Source organism: Vanacampus margaritifer, chromosome 5 (genome assembly GCF_051991255.1).
Source record: "Vanacampus margaritifer isolate UIUO_Vmar chromosome 5, RoL_Vmar_1.0, whole genome shotgun sequence".
Taxonomy (NCBI): Eukaryota; Metazoa; Chordata; class Actinopteri; order Syngnathiformes; family Syngnathidae; genus Vanacampus; species Vanacampus margaritifer.
The window spans coordinates 11,516,483-11,541,449 of record NC_135436.1 but is presented as its reverse complement, the minus strand read 5'-3'; the positions used below and the strand labels follow the sequence as shown (position 1 = coordinate 11,541,449).

General features: G+C 38.1%; 1 protein-coding gene and 1 long non-coding RNA gene across 3 annotated transcripts; one reads left to right on the top strand and one right to left on the bottom strand.

Annotated features, from left to right (window-relative positions):
- Window positions 1-2,554: 2,554 nt before the first annotated feature.
- LOC144051712 (uncharacterized) lies at window positions 2,555-17,395 on the bottom strand. Of its 2 annotated transcripts, none has more exons than XR_013294022.1 (2): window positions 17,239-17,395; window positions 2,555-4,158 (listed from the first exon to the last, which is right to left on the bottom strand). It is a non-coding gene; the product is annotated as an uncharacterized LOC144051712 (long non-coding RNA). The 2 variants fall into 2 exon arrangements; XR_013294021.1 differs by lacking the exon at window positions 17,239-17,395 and adding an exon at window positions 15,299-16,318.
- A 1,308-nt stretch (window positions 17,396-18,703) lies between these two features.
- On the top strand, window positions 18,704-23,395 carry LOC144052609 (homeobox protein otx5-like). The gene is made up of 3 exons (XM_077566830.1): window positions 18,704-19,427; window positions 20,125-20,276; window positions 21,343-23,395. The coding sequence occupies exons 1-3, from the start codon at window positions 19,328-19,330 to the stop codon at window positions 21,979-21,981; spliced, it is 891 nt and encodes a 296-aa protein (XP_077422956.1). The 5' UTR covers window positions 18,704-19,327; the 3' UTR covers window positions 21,982-23,395.
- Window positions 23,396-24,967: the final 1,572 nt, after the last annotated feature.

Sequence of the window (24,967 nt, the reverse complement as noted above, 5' to 3'; positions counted from 1 at the left end):
TTTTTTTAAAATCAGCTTGAAGCCGTTCTTTTGAGTAATAAAAGTGCCACATGTAGCGCGCTAATTAGCATTAGCGGGTCAGACTGGAGTAGCTCACTACAATTCCTTGCATATCTATAGATTGAAGCAAAAATCATTGTCAATCAAATCATTTTGAATCAAAAAGCGTTCTTATTCTGCCCTTCAGAAGGTCACCGTTTGAGTTTGTGCAACCTTAGAGCGCCCTCCAGGGGTTGCTTTGTTCATTGTTTTGGTAGAAGAGAAAATTCCAATGTGGCAGCACACAACGCAGACTTGTTTATGTGCTACGCGAACTGTTGGATCCTGTTTCGTTGTTGCTTTAGGCAAGAATTGTCCGTAAGTACATGTGATGTTAAGAAAATAACACTTTGTATTCATTTTAGTTAATTTAGGACAGTATTAGAGATAAGAGACTGTTGTGCAATGTAACTAGCTATTAGCATGAGAGTGTGTCGTGTACAGTTAGCTAATACACATTGTTTGTTATTGTTTTTTTGTAGTTTTATGACGACCTAAAGAGGGTAATGGTCAGAGGCCATTGTTCAAATAGACAGCCCAAAAGGAAAACAAAGTCTGGTTATTTGGAACGTCGTTAACTCGCTGTCTAGCTGGTGAAATCAAGACGCTTCGGAGCGAGGACAGCACAGTTCTTAATCAAAAATAGATTCTGAATCGAAATGCAGACCCAAAAATCGGAATCGTGAGACATTCAAAGATTCCCACTCCTAGGATTAATGCAGATTAATCACACTATTAATTTCGACCACAGATGATCCTTTATCTTGACAGCGGATGGCTACATTAAATTTAGCACAGGTTGTGTTTGAGCAATAAACATAACGACATGCATTAATGTAAAGCATTTAAAAAATGTTTCGGTATGACATTCTGAAGATTTCTTCATGTCGAACTACTGGGGTCATTTTTCCCATTTTAAATTATGCAAGTAATTAACTGATTAGAAAAAGAGGATGATGAGCGTGTGCAGTGGATCTTTTTTTTCTTTCTTATGTTAAAATAATTAACACATAAAAGGTGCTCTTCAAATTTGGCGGGCAAAAAATGTTGATAAAAAAGCCTTTTAATTAAGCAATTAATCGTGATTAATCAAAATTCTAAAATGTGATTAATCTGATTAAAAATGTTTTATCATTTGACAGCTCTATTTGAAAGGTATTCATTGTTCATGAAAAAAAAGGAAGTTATTCACATTAATTATAGGCAAATGACTCAATGAGTCAATATCTCATTGCTAAAGCTCTTGTTGTTCTTTTGCAACCGTAGCTGCAGATGGCGCTAGTGAGACAGCTAACTGTCCTAAGCGGTACAACCATTTTCCAGTTCTGTCCATTGGAGCAGATTAACTGAAGATGCCTCAAATGACCAGTAGGTGGCGGTATTGTGTACTAGTAGTTGTGACTGAGTAACTTAATTTCAATACAAGGGCGTCTCCAAGTCGGGTCCTCAAGAGCAGTGGTTCTCAAATGGGTGTATGTGTACCCCTGGGGGTACCTGACGGCACTCCGGGGGGTACGTGAGATGTTAAAATATATCTAAAAAGTACAGTATATGAAAAATAAAATGCATTTTAGTAGGCTATTCTATTACAATGTCCTAAAAACGTGCATCTCTCCCATACCAGAGTGGTTCAACCCAACTTGTCAAAAATAACCTTTTAAATTCAGTTAATTATTTCTATTCGAGAACAGAACACTTTATGTTGATTTATGTGCACAAATCTTTATTTATAATTACTTTCTTTTTTTTTATTTTAGTTATGTCTTTTTATTTCCAAATAGTTCAAAGAGACCACATGAATACAAATAGAATTCCAAAGTTGAATAAATCAGACAATGATGGAAAGGTCGAGAACCACTGCTCTGCCTCGTCCAACACGCAAACCTGAATCACATGATCAGGTGACCAGCAGCAAGCGCTGCAGAAGCCTGAAAATGATTCTGATTATTTGATCCTGGAAAACAGGTTGGATCGGGGTTCTTGAGCAATAAGCAGTGGCTCTCAACCTTTTATCAGTGACCTGTGACCCCTGATTTGGAACCCCCTCCCCTGCACTAAATGCTGCAATTCAATGATTCTCGGATGCATTGTGCCATGAGAGGTTATTAAGGGTGCCACGAAAAATAATATGATTTCACTTATTTTGTTCAAAAGTTGTTGTTGTCAATAAAGTTTATGAAGCACTACCGGTATATGCAGTCAAGTTTGTCTGCACTTTGTAGAAGGCAAACAACCAGCCACATCTATTTTGACTCCTGAGACAATTACACCTAACTGTGACGGTGTGCGTGTGGGTGGGTGTTAGCCTGAACATGACCTATTATGTGTGCCTGTGTGCATGTCCTCTCTTCAGTTTCCACGGTGACCCGTCAGGATGTGGGGTTACGGATCACTGTCCTTCTCAATTAATGTGGACCACCAACATGCTGTCTATTTCTGAACATAGATCAACAGAACTTGATCCAATCATTGCAGTAAAAACATTTCAAACAATGACAGACGGCACCACATTGGATCTCCTTTTGTACTTTTATTCATAAAAGTAACACATCGTTTTCCAAAATACAATAATAATGCAACATGCACATGTTAAAGAGTATTGCTTTTCTCACCTTAATCATATACAAAACAGTGACAGTATATGAACAATAGAAGAATACAGGCTGGGTTATACATGGGCCGGATGGAGATAACAAAAATCTTTGCTCACAAGTATCATATTTTGCCTTGCAGAGCATTTCTCCATTACCCACACAATAGTCAAATTTAGTCAAAATCTCGCCTTGAGTTTCTGTGTGAAAAATCTTTAATACTGTATTTTTTTTCATGGGATAGACAAATTGTCTCGTAAACACTAATATATATATATATATGAAAATGGATGGATGGATATATATATAAATATAAAATACTATTTTACTAATATTTAACTCTCTTCCAAGTGTAAATTATACTCTTTTTACAGTGGGACCAAATAGACTCTTATTAGAGTAAAATTTACTCTACAGAATTTACTGTGTAGCCGACATGATTCTAAAATTCTGTGATGTCATATCAATAATATTCCTATTAGTTTTTTTTATCTGTTGTGTCATTATTCAACCCCTCTAATGAAATGTGTATTTGTATATAAAATGTATTCATTAAAAATATATAAAATACCCAAAACAGTCGAAGTAATTTACTTTTCATTGCCCTTTTAACTCATTCACTGCCACTGACGGCTATAGACGTCAAAAATGAATTTGAACTATTAGTTTCACATTTTTTTTCCACTTTTGTTAACAAGAGAATGAAAACCTAGAAAAAAAATGCATTGTACATTTAGAACAGATATAAAATTTGTGATTAATCTTGAGTTAACTAGTGAAGCCCTGTGATTAATTATTAAAAATTCTAATCACCCAATGTCCCTAATTAACAAAAGAAGAAACGATTATAAAAAATTAGGGGCATCAGACAAATACATTTTTAAAATTGTAATTAATCGATTAATCACAAATTTTATATCTGTTATAAATGCACGATAAAAAAAAACTAGGTTTTCATAGTCTTGTTAACAAACGTGGAAAAAAATGTGAAACTAATATAGTTCAAATGAGTTTTTGACGTCTATAGCCGTCAATGGCAGTGAATGAGTTAATAAAAAAAAAAAGTAATAATAGGAAAGGTGGTAGAAATTTATTTCCTATTAACAGTCAAAGGCACTATAGTTAGCACGCCCGTGCTCGAGACTTGCAAAGAAGGATGTCGGATCCTCCTCAGACACAATAATGGATTTAGGCTGAGAGGTCTGTAGCAGTAAGAGAGTGAGAGCAGCAACAGTCCTGCTAGTCTACTTAAAGCTATCGTACAAGATGCTCCAAGTTATATTAATAGACCTGGTAACGTAACGCTCTACTGAATCCACTTTATGCTTGCTGGGTCATGAAGATTCATGGTTGTCTTAAATGCATACAAATGTCAACTTAGTTTTGCATATTCATACTGTACCTTACATTTTTCATTACTGGTACTACAACAGCTATACTGTGAGTTGCGGGCATTTGAGGAGGCTGAGATGATTTGTGAAGACATGCTGCTGTCTGTGGTCTTCATGTTCTGTGTGGGAAGGCTAACCTGTGGAGAGGAAAAAAAAAACATTCACTTGAGTACACGTGATCAGTGGATGGAAGCTGAACAATCTTTCCAATCATTTTGTTTACTGCAAAGCTGCCAAATTCTGGATTATTTTTTATTTTATTATTATATGTGTTACACATATACACATACTCAACTGGGTTTGATGATACACTCTGGAAACATATCAATATTTAATAGCAAACATTTTTAACTCAGTCACTACCATTGACGGCTATAGACGTAAAAAGTTCATTTGAACTATATCTAATAGTTTAGCTTTTTTCCCCCCACTTTTGTTAACAAGAGTATGAAAACCTAGATTTTTTTTATTGTGCATGAAGAACAGATATAAAATTTGTGATTAATCATGAGTTAACTAGTGAAGTCATGCAATTAATTACAATTAAAAATGTTAATCGCCTGTCGCCCCTAATTTTTAATCATCTTTTTTTTTTCATGAATTTATGGCAGTGAATGAGTTAATAATATAACAATGGGGTATTATCAAGACTGTGAGTTTGACCCGAATGCTCCTAAACATAACTCTGCCAGCTATATTTCTAAGAATTTCTTGAGTGACATGTAAACACCCCAACCACAACATTACCGTATGCAACCCTGCACAATCCCGCTCCATTTGAATCAACATAAAAGCAAATCTACAGTAATGGTGTTATCGTTAGCAGCTGTTGAAACGACATGTTAACGACAATTCCGATCACGTTAGGATGTTGTGCACACACACAGACATCCTCAAAAGGCTCAGTTGTTCACAAGCAAGGACGAGATGAGGTTGACTACTTGCGTGAGAACACACTTTAACAATTTAGCAACAATGTTTATCAATATAAAATTGCAAAGGCAGTTAGAGATGTCATCATCTACGATCCATAATATCGACAGAAGATTCGGAGAATCAGGAGAAAGGCCACAAACCAACATTGAATGCCCGCGACCTTTGACCCTTAAAAAAAAAAACAGAATCATTGTGTAAAGGATCTTGCCATGTGGGCAGTCAACGAATCCACATTTCAAAACGATTTCTGGAAATCATGGACGTTGTGGGAACATCAGGACTGTTTTCAGTACAAAGTTCAAAAGGCAGCATCTATGATGTTAAGTGGGCGTGGATAACCTGTACATCTGTGAATACAGCATTAACTCATTTATTGCCATTGACGGCTATAGACGTCAAAAATTAATTTGAACTATTTCTATTAGTTAAATTCCCACTTTTGTTAACAAGAGTATGAAAATCTAGAATTTTTTTATTGTACATTTAGAACAGATATAAAATTTGTGATTAATCATGAGTTAACTATTGAAGTCATGCGATTAATTACAATTAAAAATTTTAATAATCTGACACCCCTAATTTTTAATAATCTTTTCTTCTTTTTTTATTAGGGGCATCAGGTGATTAATTTTTTTAATTGTAATTAATCACATGACTTTACTAGTTAACTCACGATTAATCACAAATTCTATATATGTTCTAAATGTACAGTAAAAAAATGTTCTAGGTTTTCATACTCTACTACAAAAGTGGAAAAAATGTGAAACTAATAAATAGTTCAAATGAATTTTTTACGTCTATAGCCGTCAATGGCAGTGAATGAGTTTAATTACATGTTTGCAGCAACAAACTGTATGCTGCACAATTCGAAGCCACGAGGTATTAATACAGTATTAATAAATCAGCCTCTAAACATTTTAATTTTAGTTGAAAAGCAATGAGATCTGTCTAATACTTAAAGGGGAACAACCCCATTATTTTTGGTACAGTAATATGTTCTATTGCACCCCCACTAGTCTACATACGGCATTCTGATTACAAGTGATATTTGCGTTTGCAGAATATGAATGAAGCAGCAAAATCAAAAAGTTTGTATCCATCTTAACTCATTTACTGCCATTGACGCCTATAAACGTCAAAAATTCATTTGAACTATTTCTATTAGTTTAACATTTTTTCCACTTTTGTTAAGAGTATGAAAACCTATACTTTTTTTTAAATAATCTTTTTTTTTTTTTTAAAGAAAAGATTAGAAGAAAGAAAATTAGGGGCGGCAGGCAATTAAATGTTTTAATTGTAATTAATCGCATGACTTTAATAGTTAACTTACGATTAATCACAAATTTTATATCTGTTCTAAATATACAATACATTTTTTTCCTAGGTTTTCATACTCTTGTTAACAAAAGTGGAAAAAAATGTTAAACTAATAGAAATAGTTCAAATGAACGTTTGACGTCTATAGCTGTCAATGGCAGTGAATGAGTTAAGGGGCGACCATTTTGCCACCTGTTGTCAACTGAAGATGACATCACAGCTGCTCTGTGCTCAGGTAACGGCCAAACACGGCTCAGCTGTTTTCTGAGTTTGGTCATGTGACGTTCGCAAGCTGAGCCTTGATTGGTCATTACCTGATTCCTGAGCAACTGTGACATCATTTTCAGTAGACAGCAAGTGGCAAAATGGCCGCCCCCTGAGATGGATAAAAGCGGCTGGATTTTGCTGCTTCATTCATATTCAACAACCAGAATATCGTTTAGACAAGTGAGGCTGCATGGAACATATTATTCTAAATAAAACTTTAGGATAGACTTCCTTTTTTTAAGTATTAGACACTTTCACTTTCAACTAAAAGTCAAATTAACTCGAGTCCAACATCTCAACCCTCAATCAGCCCTTCCTCTCCCGTTTGCTTCTCGCCCCAAACTATCTATGTTTCCCTTCCTCACATCACTGCCGTGCTTCCTTCCCCCAGTATGAAAAGTTGACCCTGTGGTTGGTCTTGCCTGGTACTGGGACTGCCTGGCGAGCTGAAAAGCGCCGGGCACTCATGCAGTGTGTACGTGTGTGTGTATTTGTGTGTTGGGTCACGGCGTGGGGATTAGGTGTGTGTGAGTGATTGAGGGTGACAGCAGTCCTAGCATTAGGGGCCCTGTGGCAGATTTCGAAGGCCCGTTTTAGACACACTAAGCTGGATTTGCCCGCAGCAGTGTGTCAGCAGTGATGCGGCCTGCCGGGACCGCCTACGGAACACACATGCAGAAAAGCGCACACACGTAGCCCTTTGTCACTTGTGACCTCAGTTATTTCTGTGTCGTGACTACGCTCATCCCCCTTTTTTTTCAATATCCTCCAATGATCATAAATGTCCTTAAATGCATTTATTCACACTTTATTAGTATTTTGGCCACTGCAGATCACAAAAACAATGACTAGTGATTTCTAATCACATTAATGAGCAGTTTCACTGAATTGGTCTGAAAAATAATTTTACTACAAATGATGCATCTTCGTTTATCTCTCTTTCTCAGTGACATGAGGCAGGATGTTTAAATGCTATTCCACTACTGTAGATGGCAGAAGGTACAAAATTAACCTGCATATTCAGTTTTGATGACTTTTTGTTTGGCGGGATATTTCCATTGACAAACAAAGAGGGTGGAGTAAACTGTCCGTTATGTTAATGTGAATTTATTTGAATGTACTCATACATTATGTGTGTGAATATTCTAATAAGATTGTAAGATAGCTTCAGTTAAGGCCATAAGTAGGCTATTCATACATTGGACACATTTTGATTTTATTACACAAACGGATCTCTTTTAGCTGGAAATGACAAAAGGAACGCAAGACATTTTAGTTAAAAAAAAAAAGTCAAATAATTTTTTTTTTTTTTTTGATAAACCACAGCAGCGTGGTGCACTAGTGGTTACCACGTCTGCATCACAGTCCAGATGTCCTGAGTTTGAATATTGACTTTGGTTGTTCTGTGTGAAGATAACAGCTTCTCTCCTGTTATAGCCCCAAAAAACACACATTTTTGCTTAATTGTTTTGTTTTGTTTTGTTTTGAATGTTTGTTTATGCACTTTTTTTTTAATGGTTTGGTATTGTGGGAGGCGGTGGGCTGGGGATTTGTTTTTAAACTAGTTGGTAGGTTGGTTGGTTTATTGAACATATAAACGTAGAAAAACAAAAACACATAAAATACAAGTTGAAGTAAAAAAGAAAAAACAAGAATCGGAAGACAGAAAAGAGTTTACATGTTCAAAAGGGAGTAGGAAGAAGTAAAAAAAACATCTCTAGTCCTACCCCTTATGTTTTGACTTATTTCAATAGATACAATAATAGGTTAATATATTTCAACGAAAGAAAATGTATCAACCTGTTCGTGTGTACAACTGCACTTTGACATGTACGTACATTTGCCAGTAGCATATGTACATGTAATTAATTCATAGGCATACACCATAATAATTCATCCTCATATTCACATATACAATTTTCAATACACTCATACTGATACATCCAAAGAAATGACACAATTTCTGCTGTTTTGACAACTCAAGTCTGATTTAAATAATTTTCTTGAGCTTTAAAAATAAAAAACAAATTGAACTCAGCAAGTGACTTGCATCTTTTCAGGTTAGTGCCAAAATGATTCCACAAATGAACACCTCGATGTCAATTTATGTAAAGCACTTTGAAAAGTGCTATACAAATAAAGATTGTTTGATTGATTGATCTATTGATTGATTGATATGTGTCCAACAACTGACTGGTGACCCCTTCTATGACTGAATATTAGCTGGCATAGGCTCCAGCTCACCTGCAACCATAATGCGCACAATCTGTATCGAAAAAAAGATGACAAATGTCAAAAACCCTCAATGCTTTCTTTCATGCTAGAAATTAGCAGGAACGATTTGCAATTGAAATTCGAATTGCAGGAAGTAGAATTGAAATCCATGAAATTCAAAGAAATTCATGATGCAAACTTACATTGAATTTTAGATTGAAGCTTGACTGTATATAAGCCTATTTAATATGTGAATTTCATACAAATATTATTGTAAGGATTTTATGTGCACAATACTTATTTATAGTAAATAGTAAATTAAATTGTAGTAGTTATTTTATTTAAAAAAATATCAACAAATTGTAGTACTTAATTATAGTAACTAGTAAATTAAAGTGTGGTAATGTTTCTTTTTTTTTTTAATTAACATTAAAAGGCTACACAGATAAAACAGATAATTAAAATTGTAACAACTTTGAAATTGTTTGATGTGATGGTATAAAAAGCCCTTCATTTCCCAGAATACTTTTCTTTATCTAAGTCTTTAAAATGGCTGCCCAAACATTTTGGACATTTTGTTTGGAGCCCGCTAGTGAAAGTCTTATTCTCACTGTTGAGAATTAGTTCCTCTGAATTGCATTGAATTCAATTCCACTTCTTGTAATTCAAATTCAAATTGAAGTCAAAGTCTTGTGAGGTGGAGTCAATTCAAATTCATCCATCACACTGAATTGAATTGTGAAATTTTGCACAGCCCTCATTAGGACGCTTAATTTTCAAAATGTTCGGAATTCTTTACCATTTTATTGTTTTTTAAAAAATGTTCTCAAATCAACCTATCATGTTTATGAGACGTTGTCCAAACATATAATAACTCTGGACTATGTGTGTTTTTAGTGCAGTCAAGCAATTCATTTTTTAAAAACTAATTAATCGCGCAGTTTTCCCTAATTAATCACGATTAATCGCAGTTTTCTACTTCTTCTTCTACTTTTTCTACAAAGTTTGTAACATATATTTACTTGAGTAAAAATGTGTGAATTAATATAAAATCATCAAATAGAAAGTATATTTATAATCAAAGACTATTTTAATAGCTTTCTTTGATCCTTGAATAGAATTTTTCTCTCGTAAAAATACAACTGTACAACTGTTGAACAAAACGATCAATTTGCTCTGAGATCATATGCCAAAAACGTACAACTAATATGCGATTTGAATTTGGCTTTGTAAAGTATGCAAATTACTTGAGACAACTGAAAGTAAAATGACCAATAGCCTAGTCTGTGTTTGTCCATCTTGGCGCCAGTGGCTCCTTCACAACCCAACTATGGGTCAAAAATGGACCGATCCTCTACTTGGGTCGATTTGACCCAACTTTGAGTTAAGAAATGGGGTTTTCAGCGTAAAACAACTCATAAATATTGGTCAGATCCTTTACTTAGCTCAAAAAATTGGGCCATTTTGTATAAAACAAACTAGAAAGTCGGGTCAAATTGACCCATAAAGTGGATCGGTCCACTTTTGATCCATAATTGGGTTGCTTTTAGTGCTGTCAAAGTTAAAGCGTTAATTGATTAATTAATCATCCAAAAATTATCGCATTAATCATGAATTAACGCAGATTAATCGCACGATTAATTTTGACCAGGTAAGGTTTAAGGTTTAATGTAGCACAGGTTGTGTTTGAGCAATAAACATAAATTCATGCATTAAAGTAAATCATTTAATAAATGTTTGCGTATCACATTTAAAATATTTGTTCATGTCAAGGCAGCACGGTGGCTGACTGGTTAGCACGTCCGCCTCCCAGTGCAGAGGACGTGAGATCGAGTCCGGGCTTCGGGCTTCGGCCTTCCTGGGTGGAGTTTGCATGTTCTCCCCGTGCTTGCGTGGGTTTTCACCGGGTACTCCGGTTTCCTCCCACATTCCAAAAACATGCATGGCAGGTTAATTGAACTCTCCAAATTGTCCCTAGGTGTGAATGTGAGTGTGGTTGTTCGTCTCTGTGTGCCCTGCGATTGGCTGGCAACCAGTTCAGAGTGTACCCCGCCTACTGCCCGAAGCCATCTGGGATAGGCTCCAGCACCCCCGCGACCCTAGTGAGGAAAAGCGGCCAAGAAAATGGATGGATGGATGGATGTTCATGTCAAGATATCGGGGTCATTTTTTTTCTATTTTAAATTATGCAAGTAATTAAATGATTAGAAAAAGAGGAGGATGAGCGTGTGCAGTGGATCAAAAAACGTTGAAAACGTCCTCATAATATTAACACATTTGCTCTTCAAATTTGGCGGGGGGAAAAATGTTGATAAAAATGCTTTTTTTATTAGGCGATTAATTGTGATTAATCAGAATTCTAAGATGTGATTAATCAGATTTAAAAATGTAATCGTTTGACAGCTCTACTTTTGACCCTACTTTTTTGTGTAAGTTTAGCTGCAGGTTATAGGCCGCAACAGGAAGTAGAGTTAACGGAGTTCCTTTTTTTAAACATGCTTCGAATTTAAATTGAACTCTAGAGTTAACACTTAAATTTTGACAGCCCTACTTTTTGTGTGTGCATTTTGCCACCTGTTAGTGCGTGTGTGGCGTGTGAGAAGTGCTTGCGCTCAGATCTCTCTCACAGCCCGTCCATTGTCAAGCGATTGTGAGCGTTGAGTAAGACCCCGACCCACCGGCGGGCACTAATCAGACGCATTCCTCGGGATTAAACGGCCAATTAACAATAAGGGAGCCATTGTTGCCTTGTCTCCTTTTGCGTCACAGTTAAAGGGTTTTGCGAGTTTGGCCTTCGTGTTGGACTCTTTGTGTACGCGTGGAGAGGAATGCTTTTGGCGTGCAAGGTGCTTTTCATAAAATACTGCAATTATGACATGAATTTAAAAAAAAAATAAATGAAATAATTTTTATTTGTTTGATAAGTACAATATTACCTCGTGCTTATGTGGCTGAATTGACTCGCACATTTCCTGGCCGGATGCCAAAAAATGGTTTCAAGTCATCCAGTGCGTGTCACAGTGTTCTTAGTAATCCGGCAAGCACCAGTGGCGAGTTCACTGGCTCTTTTATGCGTGTGCATAGTCATGCAAATCATAAGATGAACATTGTTCATAATGTATTGTGTTTGCATGTGTGTCATGTGTCTATGCAGCGTGTGTGTGCGTGTGTTGCGTGTGCGTGCAGTTTGGGTATATGCATCAGCGTGGCACGTGTCGGAGTGAGGCTGGGGATTAGTGAAGCTCAAGGCCTGTTGCTCCACTTCCATGATTACTACTGCTGTCTACTGCCATATGGGCTGGGGTGGGGGGGTGGGGGGGGGGGGTGTTGGGGTGCAGGTGGAAGTGCATGTGTATGCTACAGGGCACCACTTCAACTCAAGGCACCCAAATCGACTCGCATACATTATATTGCAGCCACACCAGCAATTAATTACAGTACATGCCAATGGGTGTGTGTGCGCGCATTTATGTTTATGTCTTTGTAATATTTGTAGCACATATTTAGTTTAAATTTTTCACCACATACTGTAAAACATCTATGTACATCTTTGACCTACAGTATAATATTCAAGATAATATTATACAGTTTTTGAATAAATAGCTGTCTGACCTTTGTTAACTCATTCACTGCCATTGACGGCTATAGACGTCAAAAATTCATTTGAACTATTTCTATTAGTTAAACATTTTTTTTCCACTTTTGTTAACAAGAATGTGAAAACCTACAGTTTTTTTATTGTACATTTAGAACAGATATTAAATTTGTGATTTATCGTGAGTTAACTAGTGAAGTCATGCAATTAATTACAGTTAAAATTTTAATAGCCTGATGCCCCAAATTTTTTATAATCTTTTTTTTTTTTTAAATCACGTCAGGTGAATAACATTTTTCATTGTAATTAATCACATGACTTCAATAATTAACTCACGATTAATCACAAATGTTATATCTGTTCTAAATGTACGCCATATATATTTTTTAGGTTTTCATACTCTTATTAACAAAAGTGGAAAACTAATAGAATTAGTTCAAATAAATTTTTGACGTCTATAGCCGTCAATGGCAGTGAATGAGTTAATGAAAACAGAACACTATCATAAAGTACTGTCGATTTTAACACGAATGTTTTTGTTGTTAAGCGCAAATGATTCAGATTCAAATGACTTGATTGATTCCTAAAAGGGCAAATCCCCCTGTCACAACATCCGAACGGAAAACCTGGTGGGTCGCCTTTCAGCGCCCTATATTTGTATGTACACAGTAAATTCAAGTCAATTTTACTCTAAACAGATAAACAGAGTCTAGAGAGAGTAAAATATCCATAGTACATTTTACTATCCCATGAAAAGAACTATTAAAGATTTTTCACTCAGAAATTCTAAGTAAATTTTGCAAAGAGAGATTTTGACAAAATTGTACTAGTATATATATATATATATATATATATATATATATATATATCAGGGGTGGCCAAGTTCGGCCCTCGAGAGCCACTATCCAGCCTGTTTTCCATGTTTCTCTCCACTAACACACCTGATTCATGATCAGGATCGTTGTAGGGCTTCTGCAAAGCTTGCTGATGAGCTGATCATTAGAATCAGCTGCGCTGAAGGAGGAAGACATGGAAAACAGGCTGGATAGTGGCTCTCGAGGACCGAACTTGGCCACCCCTGATATATATATATATAAAATAAATACACAAGGGTTGAGGAACGAACTCAGAACCGTCTGCTTGGGAGACTGCCCCTCTACCACCTGAGCTATGCCACTCCTACTGTTTGCTTAATATCCAAAAGGAGACCAAAACATCATTTTTGCACTCTCGAGTTACGATGATTCAAGCTGACACGAGCGATATACTAACACACAGTAGGAGCTGCATGGCTCAGGAAGTAGATTGGCTGTCTCCCAACCTGAAGTTGTAGATTTGTTCCTCAACGCTTGAGTGACTTTTATTTATTTATTTTAATTTTACTCTCTTTCAAATGTTTAGAGTGGGACTAAATAGACTCTGTTTAGAGTCAAATTTACTCTACATGTTATGCACATTTCCACCTAATTCTGTGGCCAGTGACTGTATATACATTAAATAGATGGTCAATTACTCATCTGATCACATGTGTATGAGTATGAAGACATAACAGGTGTTGCTTGCTTAAGCCACAGACTCTGGTCAGGAGGGGGCTAAATGATGTTCACCACCCACACACACACACACACACACACACACTGACCCCACCTGCTGCTGTCTGCAGTGGATTAGGGGTCTGTCTACCCCCAGCAGGCAGCAGGACACGCACATGCACACAACAGGGGGCTGCTGTCTGTGAAATTGATCAAAATGCTGCGTTCACACTAATGTGAACATCACAAGCACGTTAGACATGTAGGTGTGTCTATGTGCAGACAAACATTACCTGTACCTGCTAGGGATGAATATTCATTGCAGAAATATTAATTAATACATACATTTATTTTGCCCTTGCTACATCCCTGCTGTACCTAGACAGGTAGATAACTCCTTCAATGAAACACCAGTTTATGACTCTTGCAACTTTATTCACCGAGATGACACAAGAAGGTGTAAAACTCTAACAACAAACATAAAAAAAACACGTATAAAATAAAATAAAATGTTGTGCCCCAATTGTCTATGAAAAAGATAATCAATACACTAAGCTAGCATGAATACGTTCGCTAGCTAACGCGCTAGTCGCTAACTCGATGCTAATCGCTAACTTGATGCTAACCGTAAGTAAACGTTTCTAGCATCTCTTTCATACAAACGATTAACAATAATAAATCCTCAAATGTGCAATGGCTCTACATTTCACACCGAACGTCAACAGAATTAGTGAACTAATAAATTTAACTTATATACAACCATCTAGCCACCTACGTTATGTAATCTGTATGTACTGGTTATGCTGTCCAGTCCACTTGGACGCACTAATCCTTCTATATGGACTCACGCACATCCTTCTCGACTACATTTATCCTATAGAATGCAAAACATGCACACATAAACATGCTCACGTTGACCTTTTGTCCCCTCTGACCCTATACCATTTTGATTGGCTGAAATCTACATCAACCCATATACAAGAGAGACGTGATAGACTTCTTGCCACATGCTCCTTTTTAAAACAGACTATAATAACTTCACTGAACTGCAAATAATAAATCAGTCTCATCACGGCGGTGAAAAGTTTCAAACTCAAACACTCAAAGGCAGCAGACAAAATATCGAAAACCAAAGACGTCAAAGTTGCACATCATAGAAAACACCACCGATGCCCCTCCCATAAGCCCCCTTCCTCGTCCCTCTCTCTTGTTTCAGCCATGTTTGATCATCGCACCCCCCCTTCCCATCACATGTATTCTTTAACCCACTTTCTCACAGTTACAATTGCAACCTTATATACACAATACATATGTACACAACTGCTAGCCAGTGTCTCTGTCTCTCTCTCGCCCACACACAAAGTCTGCCTCGCATGGCCCTCCCCTCTCTCCATCACACACTACCGCAGCAGTTACCTTATCAAAAGTCATCGATCCGGCCAAAAAAGTGCATGTCCCGCTCTGTGTGGCTGCATGTGCAGCCAGTGCTCCATTCTCTCCATCCACCCTTCCTCTGTCAATCTGGCCACAAACCCCTCTTTCCTCCCTTTATCCCGAGGTAAGATACTTACTTTTCAGATAAAGCATATTATGATAAATCGGCTGAACTCTGTGCATGCGTGTGTGTGTTTATGTGTGGGTGTGTGACAGTCTCACACACACACTATAATCACACAGTGGATACACAGACATACAAATATGCTGTGGACAGCGTGTGTATCTATTGGACGTTGTGATGTCAGAGGTAACAGCTGGGAAAGTGTGAAAGGTTTGTGTGAGATTTGGTGCTTTGGGTTTGGCTTCACTGGCTAGAATGAAACCCATGAATGAAGCGTTATGAAACCTCCCTTACACAATAATTATGGCATCAGAGAAAAAGGGCAGCAATAAAATATTGCACTCAAAAATAATCTTGCCGTTGCAATTCTTCTCTCTCTTCAATTTGCTGAGAAAGAAACTCCTAGTTCACTGAAGGCCACATTGTTACCCGCCTTCTAATGACATTGCATGAGAGAAATAGAACATATGGGGAAATGTTCTCCAACAAAGTGGAACGGACGGATGAGGTCAACCAGGGGAATAAAAGAGTTTGGAGAAAATGAAAAGTAAATGAAAATACAACGGCCTGCATGGTCGCCTCTGCAGGGACATGTATGCGTGCTTGTATGAAAATGGGATGTTTATGAAATACTCAGTTTGTGTGTGTGTGTGTGTGCGCGCGCGTGCGCGTGTGTAAGTATAGATTAGATGTACTAAGCCTCTTAAATGTGGTGGCCGTCCTTAATTTGTTTGCGCTCCGGGTCCTAGTGCTCTAAACAACTCACAAAGTCAGACATTGGACAAACAACTTCAACATGTGATCATAACTTGTTTCATTCAATTTTTTAAGTTATAGGAATGTTTGAAACCACTTTTTTTCCCAGACCAATACCGATACTCAACTCTTGAGTGTAGTCACCGGTACTGATACCAAATACCGATACCACTACTACATAAAATTCCCCCCAAAAAGGACAGATAATATTAAAGAAAGACCAATATAGAATTATTAAAAATAAATTAATAAATAATGGCTATTTTCTATTCCTCTAATTTCTAGTTGGAGACAAATAATTTGGCACGTCAAAACAACCTAAGTGGTCATAATTGGAGAACTAGTTTCTTATCATAAAACGGCCACAAATAGGCTACCGATACCTTAAAATAAGGCAGGTATCGTACCTTTAAGTTGAAGAAGGAGAAATATAAAACAAAATGAACTCTGAAATCATGCAACTAAATTCTTCCTAATATGTGAGATACCACATAGCTGAATAATTGGAATTGCTATTTTTTGTAACAACAACAACAATAATAACAATAGTAATAATAATAATAATAATAATAATAACAACGTAATACTAATCAAAATACTGGATTAATTTAAAAAAAAGTCTAAGATGTTAATTGTAATCATAATAAATACATGTTCTTTTTTTCTGTAGCCTACATTCACGTTGACAGAAAGACAAATATAGGCTACATTTTTTTTTTTTTTTAGCGAAGGCATAAATTGTTTTTGCAAAGGCGAGGCGAGCTGACCTGTTACGTGGTAAAGCGCGCGCACGTCTCAGTTGCGCGCGCACAGAAGCACCGGCCTCTCAGGGCCTCTCATAGTTTTTTTTTTTGTATTCAACTTGATGTTTCTTTTACTCGTCGGCCTGTTAGTTTAGTTCAATAACAACAATTGGAACAACAACGAATTGGAGGATAAATTGGGGAAAACAAAAGCGCGCGCCACAAGCAGCCCACACGCGCACGCGCACACCCACCCACCAGCACGCGTAGCCACAGGCCCCTATACGAAACACACTCACCTCATTCATGAACAGGTGAAGATATTTGACGATTTGGAAACATTGAAACACGCCGGTGAAATTCTGCCTGCAGCTCTGTGTGTGTCTTTATATCTCCGCTTTGGCTTTACAGAGCTAGATAAACCCCTTATACACTTTGGGCCGCAGCTACATGGGCTTGTGTGCTTGTCTTTCATGTGTGTGTGTGGATTTTAAACTATAAGAAAGCCGATTCAATTAACAAGCAAAGAGAATCGGCTTTGGACGCTGTGAAATTGTCTCGGCGCGTTCGGAACCTGAGAGGACGCGCTTCATGCAGGCTGTGACAAACGCCGGGGGGGGAAAGTAAACCACAATAATAAAAGGCAAAAACAAAAAGCACAACATTTTCGTAAATAAAAGACATCAGCTGTAGTTTTGCAACGAATTTTACGAATAATTCTTCTAATCATTTCTTAATTTGCGGCATTCTACTTTCCACACCAAAACCCGCATCAAAATCTCTGCCTTTAAAAATAGAAAATGTCACAGATGAAACAAATTGTGTTTGAGAGCAGCTTTCGTTTGCAATTGTATAGTGGGGGTCATATGCGTTATGGGGTGACATTTCATTTATAGCCTAACTGTGCAATACAATATGCTTGCTTGCGCGTGTTCATTAAATGACAAACATTATTATTATTAGTGTTATTATTAATTGTCGTTATTATTATTTTTGTTATTGTTATTATTGTATATCACGGGCTGGTGGGACCTTGTATGTTGGGTTTCAAAAGCGGATTTAATTGCAGAACAAGCGCCCTTTTGTGCTATGCCTTTAATCCAACCGGGCTGTATTTCCTCCACACACAGCCGAAGCACTTGGTTATTTTCATAGCAATTCTCAATACATGAATGTCAATAGGCTATACAGTAATAAAATAATCGATATTTACCTCCTTTTTGATGCACGATGTTCCGTTAATATGTTTGTAAATTCGCCATGAGCTAACTAGGCTATAGGCTATTTTAAAATAAAAAGCTATTTTGCACAAGATCGAAGGCCTGATGCATTGATTGGTTTGTTAAGAATTTGTATTAAGACTGATGTGAAATTAGACAGCAAAAGCAAAAGTGGATTTAAGAATTTACAACTTCGAATTGTTTATGATTGTAGCTCATGAAACGATGAACAATTAGCAGTGCCGTTTATAACATAGTTTTTTGTTGTTGTAAAAATCCAACCTATTTCGAAATAGAATTCGTTCATCCTCAATACGGACAAAAAAGGTTTATGCGTGTTTATAAAATTCGTTAGCTAACATAATTTATCTATAAGAAACACATACATATTGTACGTGCGGGGAGAGAGAGAGAGAGAGAGAGAGAGAGAGAGAGAGAGAGAGAGAGAGAGAGAGAGAGAGAGAGAGAGAGAGAGAGAGAGAGAGGCAATGGAGGGAGGGGGGAATGTGGGAGTCTACTTGGGTAAGTTCTAATTAGCCAACCACTTCTTCTCTCGCCTCACTTGTCCACTCTGCTTCCAAGCGCATCTTCTCCAACCTGCAGCCTGAAGTGAGGGACCAACCGGAACCCAACTCCACTTCTCAACATTCACCAGAGCGCACAGACGCGCACTCTTGGAACTTCATCTTGTGGTATTTTCTGGCTGGACACATCCGTGCGCATCGCATACGCGCGCAACTTGGACTGGACAAAAGACCTCGCAATTACTTTATTGCGTCTTTTTAGTGAGTGGCTTGCTTTTGGCTTTTGTTTTTAGGTCGCTTTTAACCGCGACGAGGCGTAAGTAAACTATTCAAACGGCTTGCGCGTAAAGCTGTCACTTTTGCAGGTGTCGCGCAACAGGTGCATTAGCACATGAGAGGATACCGTTAAGGGACACAGTGGAAAAGAGGAGAAATAGGAAAGAATCATAAAACAGAGAGAGAGAGAGAGAGAGAGAGAGAGAGAGAGAGAGAGAGCGAGAGAGAGAGAGAGAGAGAGAGCAAGAGAGAGAGAGAGAGAGAAAGAGAGCCTGCAGACAAACTATTGGAGGAGGAGGCCCGTGTTGTGAGAGAAGAGGAACAAGTGAACGGGGGAGTGAGGGAGTGTTTTAAAGCCCACAGGAGGCATGATGTCCTACATTAAGCAACCCCATTACGCCGTGAACGGGTTAACTCTGTCCGGCCCGGGCATGGATCTGCTGCACACCACCGCCATTGGATACCCCAGTAAGTACAGCTTGATTATTCTTAATTTTAACATTGTCGACGTGAAAAAAAGAAAATTCAATGCTAAAAAAGCACATGAGAGAAACGTGTGATTCTTTGCTGTTATTCCGCATCCAGGAACATGTGTTCACTTGACCTATAAATTTAGCGGATTATAGAGTTAAAAAAAAAACAATGCAGAAAAGTGTGTGAATAGAAGGCCGTTTGTTCTCACACAAGACTTAACATTAAAACTATCCGCAATCTGTTGCACTTAACACGTAACCTATATTTGATAAGGGACTGTCTTTGTATTTGGTTTTGTGCCATGCAGCCATGCTTTGTAACATCTGCCATCTAGATGAAGAGATGACAGAAGGTGTATTGGATGCCAAGGTTGGCCTTTAATACATTTTTAAATGCAGACGATTTTTATTCGTTAAAAACTCAATCACGCCGTTGATTTAGTTCAATGTAGTTCAAATTATATGTGTTCTTTATGTCGAGTACTAAATAAGAAACAAAAAAGAGCGGAACGTAAACTGAAATAATAATAATGATAATGATAATAATAATAATAATAATAATAATAATAATAATAATAATAATAATAATAATAATAATAATAATAATAATGATGATGAAGTAAACAGTGATTCGATGACGGTCGTTATAATTCTCAAAGTAATGTTGCTGTTGATTTATTTCCACGTTGCAGACACCCCACGTAAGCAACGTCGCGAACGCACCACCTTTACACGCGCACAGCTGGACATCCTGGAGGCTCTTTTTGCCAAAACACGCTACCCAGACATCTTCATGAGGGAGGAGGTGGCCCTCAAGATCAACTTGCCCGAGTCCAGAGTCCAGGTAACGATGCTAAATAATTATGGACACATTTTGAACAGGCTGTAGTTGTTTATATTTAAATTACAACTGTAATAAAGAATACATTATATATTATATTTAATCTAAATTATATAATATATTTATATTATATTTGAATTTATAATTATATAAAATTAAATAAAGTATTAAATAAATTATAAATGAATTTATAATAAGATTTTTTTCTATCCATGGGGAACAGAAACTCACAAAAGAATATTAATAATAGTGTACATTACTGTATAACAAAACAAAACAAAACAAATAAAACAGCATCATCCATCAATTCATTTTCTACAGAGCTGAAGGATTTCCCATCTGAAACTTGAGAAGAGGCAGGGCAGCTAAATTACGGGGGCAGTGTGGGGCACTTACCGTCAAACAAACATTAATAATCACATTCCCACCTAGAGAACAATTTATTGTCCTCAATTAACCTAACTAACATGTTTTTGGAACGTGGGATGAGAGCATGCTTTGATGTGCTAACTCAACCACCATGTTGCCTACGTGTAGATATAAAGTGAGTTCAGAACAACCCTCACATTTCTACAGAGATTTATTTGTATCTTTTGATGGGGTAACACTGAAGAAAGGACACTTTATACCAGGGATATGGAACCCTGGTCCTCAAGAGCCACTGTCCTGTCTGTTTTCTACGTCTCCCTCCTCCAACACAGCTGACTCAAATGATCAGCTAATCAGCAAGATTCCTGAACGATCTTGTTCATGAATCAGGTGTGTTGGTGGAGGGGAACATGGAAAACAGGCAGGACAGTGGCTCTCAAGGACCAGGGTTCCCTACTACTGCTTTACACAATGAAAAATGTAGATCTTAAATAATGGTGTAAATGTATTGTTCCCTGAAAATAACAAAAAAAAAACAGCTATTAATAGCTAAACCCCTAGCAACAAGAGTGAGTACAGCCCTAAGTGAAAAGGCCTAATGTGTCAATATTTTGTGTGGTCATTAACATATATATATATATATAGACAAACAAACTCTTCCATTTTCCTAAAATGAAATGTCATGTGACCTTGCCATCAGGTATGGTTCAAGAACCGCCGTGCCAAATGCCGCCAACAGCAGCAGCAGAGCACAGGCCAGTCCAAACCACGGCCTCCTAAAAAGAAGGCCTCCCCAATTCGGGAGACCAACGCCGAGGCCAGCGCCAACCCGGCCAACGGTCCCTACAGTCCGCCGCCGCCTCCCCCGGGAACCGCCATCACCCCCAATCCCAGCTCTGCCAGCGCCACAGTGTCCATTTGGAGCCCGGCCTCCATCTCGCCGCTGCCAGACCCCCTGTCCGCCTCCACCACCCCCTGCATGCAGCGTACCAGCGCCTACCCCATGACCTACACCCAGGCCCCGGCCTACAGCCAGGGCTACCCCGGTTCCTCCTCCTACTTCACCGGCCTGGACTGCAGCTCCTATTTGTCCCCCATGCACCCGCAGCTGTCGGGCACAGGAGGTGCCCTGAGCCCCATCACCGCCTCCTCCATGGGCGGGCCCCTCAGCCAGTCCCCCGCCTCGCTCTCCTCCCAAGGCTACACGGCCGCTTCGCTTGGCTTCGGAGCTGTCGACTGCCTGGACTACAAGGACCAAGGTGCCTGGAAGCTCAATTTCAATGCCACAGACTGTCTGGACTACAAAGACCAAAGCTCCTGGAAGTTCCAGGTCTTGTAAATAGCATCAAGTGAGGGCTTGGGAAGAAATTTGGAATCTGATTCAGAGTTGGTTGAATTGACCAAATTACTATTGCTGATTTGACAAGTTGAGCAAAGAAATTTGGCTTGGACTCATTTCTCTTTTTTCTGTTGATCCTGCGCTCAATTCGAACCATCCAAAATTCAAAATTCGGCTGTAGAAGCCTGTCATTTGAAATGTGTCAAAAAAAAGTTTCTTCAAAGAAAGAAAAATGGAATTGTAATGGAATTGCCATGTTTATCCCCCCACCACCACTTCAAGATGTGTCTTGTATTTACCGGCATTCATTTCTCCAAATAAGGCTGCTTTCCATCACCCGCTTTCCCAATGGGAACCATTAAGAGGTGCCGATCAATAAAGCTGCCGATTCCCCAGTAGCCTTGTTTGATGCTGACCCTTTTCAGCCTGTGTGTGATCCAAGTCAAGAGGGTTGATGGAGTCCTTGAAGTGACTGCAGTACAAACTTGTTGCCTTTGAGCATGCTTGTAATCATTAGGAGAATGGCTCGTTGCATTGTTCGTTAATAGGATCAACTCTTGGGCAACAATGGCCACATTGTGGCAATTGGCACTCAACCAATATCCCCCTCGGCTCCTTTTCGCAGGAAGTTGGCAGGATTGAAGCACTTCTGCTGTAATCTATAAATGACTGTATTGTTCTATTTTTGTGAGACATCTGATGGGCAAAATGATTGCACCGGGGAAAAGGACTGCACCTGCCCGCCCTTAGCACAGAGAGTTTGGTGTCTCTCTCTCAAAATGTCAATCCAACGTGTAAAAACGTGTTGGGTATTAATAGTATATGTATTTCATGTATCTTTTTTTGTATTAGACTTAAATATTGTTGTTTCTTTCAACATTTGTGGATTGTCAAAGTAAAAGTAAAGATCGTTGGAATTTGTTTTGAAGTTGATATTATCAGTGTAACTACTGTGATCAATATCAATGATATTATTTCTTTAGATGGCACGGCCATTACTACGATATTTTTGTTGTCTTTTGTACATATTTAATCCTGGAAATGCAACCACGTCTCATGTATGCACTCCATGTAACAGCATCTTGTTCTTAAATCTTAGAAAACTGCCAACTTTTTACTTTGTTTTTTTCTCTCTCCTGTTTCTATTTTTCTGGTATCTGCTTTTTTTTTCAACTCAGGGTTTTATCTGATAAAAGTAGCAGTAATAGGAAAAATGCTGTTAATGCTTCTTAATCTAATTTACTCTACTTTTGTCTTTTGCATAATTCATCTCTGCTTTATTTTTCTGATATGAAGGATTCTGATTATTTTGTATATTTCATTTGTCTCTTGTGTTTGTTTGACCAGTCTGCATCACTACCATGCTGTATAGCTTTCCATGTTTCTGAAATATTAAATAACCTTGTGTAAACTTTGTCTGGCTTGGGCTCTTCTTCCAGCATGCTGCTGCTGCATGATCACACCATTTCTATAACATATACAGCAGGTGCAGTAATAGCATATTTGTAAGATGCACTTCAGAACTAAAGGGGCAAAGTTCAAGTCCTGCTGTGATTTTTATTTATTTAAAAAAAAGCATATGTTGTGCTGAGCATTTGCTGCCAGCAGTCATTTTTGGTGGTAATATTGAAGAAGGGAGACATGTTTTTGAACAGCCACCTCCAGTTTTCATTGAACAGCACCATGTTACCGCGACAGGTAGATCGCCACTGAACTGTACGTAAAAAAATCTGGATAGCTCATAGCACATACACGCACCCGTGCAAACGGCTGACGCAACAGCGCGGCCATCTTATCACTCGCATCTCGCGAGCAGACTGCTGTATATACTATAGGCGCCGCACGTACAGATTACAGTAGATATAGACGGCGCATAGGCTCTTAGTATAGGCCCGGGGCGGGGGGCACTTTGTATAACAAGTGGACGGTATGTGCTGCTTTGAAAGTCCCCTTTTTTAGCTTCCCAAAGTCTTATGCCTGTGATTGGGCCAACCCGAATTCATAAATAATAAGGATAGAGGTCTCCATAAACTACTTCATTTAAACAAAAAAGTCCAATGCATGTATAAAATGCCAACACAAACTCCATCCAGATGATCATTTCAAATTTAATAAAAGATCAAGAATACTGTATAGAGTTCTCTACCAACTCCGTTTAAACAGTGTTGGTATAAACACAATCAAGAATGTTGAAAAAAATAATAATCTTGTAGGTTTATTTCACCTCTTGATTTAATTTATCTATACAAACATTATTTATTCTCAGTTAATTCTAACTACAGTCACAAAGCAGGCAATAATGAAAATATAAAAATATAGAATATATAAAAATAGCTTTTACATTTTGAGTATCATTTAAGTATTTCAAGGCTGGGCCTCTTTTTTTGGCAATAAAAATAGGGTCACCCTATTTTTATGTGCAACATGGTTGTAACTTACTCTTTTTAGGGCCCTCTAGGTGTTCAATAACCTGCCTGACGTAAATGGTGCACTGACGGACCACTTAAATGTCTAACAAACGTGCCTGACATAAAATAAACAAACTGAGCACCAAACTAATGCTTGCATAAATGTAGTAATAACAAGGACTTTACAACAGGAGGAAAACATTATCACCAGAACTCGGTATTGCGACAGAGCCAGAAGAGAGAAGGCTTGGAGAATGGTGTGAGACGAAGGTAGCACACCTGGTAAGTGTATATTTACTTGTTTACTGCAGGAGAATAAGTGTGGCTCGGCCGCAGTCCCAAGAAAGAAATGGAAGTACTCTGTGGTGTGTCAATGATGTGGGCGTCATTCATCAGCGAAACTGGCGTCCATCATTGACTGACTGAAAAGGTCCGTTGGTACGAACCTGATAATTGATGATTATATTGACGGACGAAACCGCACTTCTGACAATGCTTAGTCCGATTCTGTCAATTTTTCAAAGTTTCCCGTCATTCGTTAATCGCCAACAAAACAATTGTGAATATTGATGGAATGC

What these genes read in the sequence shown, in the direction of transcription:
- LOC144052609 (XM_077566830.1), top strand. Translation starts at nt 19,328, where the DNA reads ATGATGTCCTACATTAAGCAACCCCATTACGCCGTGAACGGGTTAACT. An exon ending in CACCGCCATTGGATACCCCA is followed by an intron (nt 19,428 to 20,124) that starts GTAAGTACAGCT and finishes TCCACGTTGCAG; the next exon opens with ACACCCCACGTAAGCAACGT. An exon ending in TGCCCGAGTCCAGAGTCCAG is followed by an intron (nt 20,277 to 21,342) that starts GTAACGATGCTA and finishes CCTTGCCATCAG; the next exon opens with GTATGGTTCAAGAACCGCCG.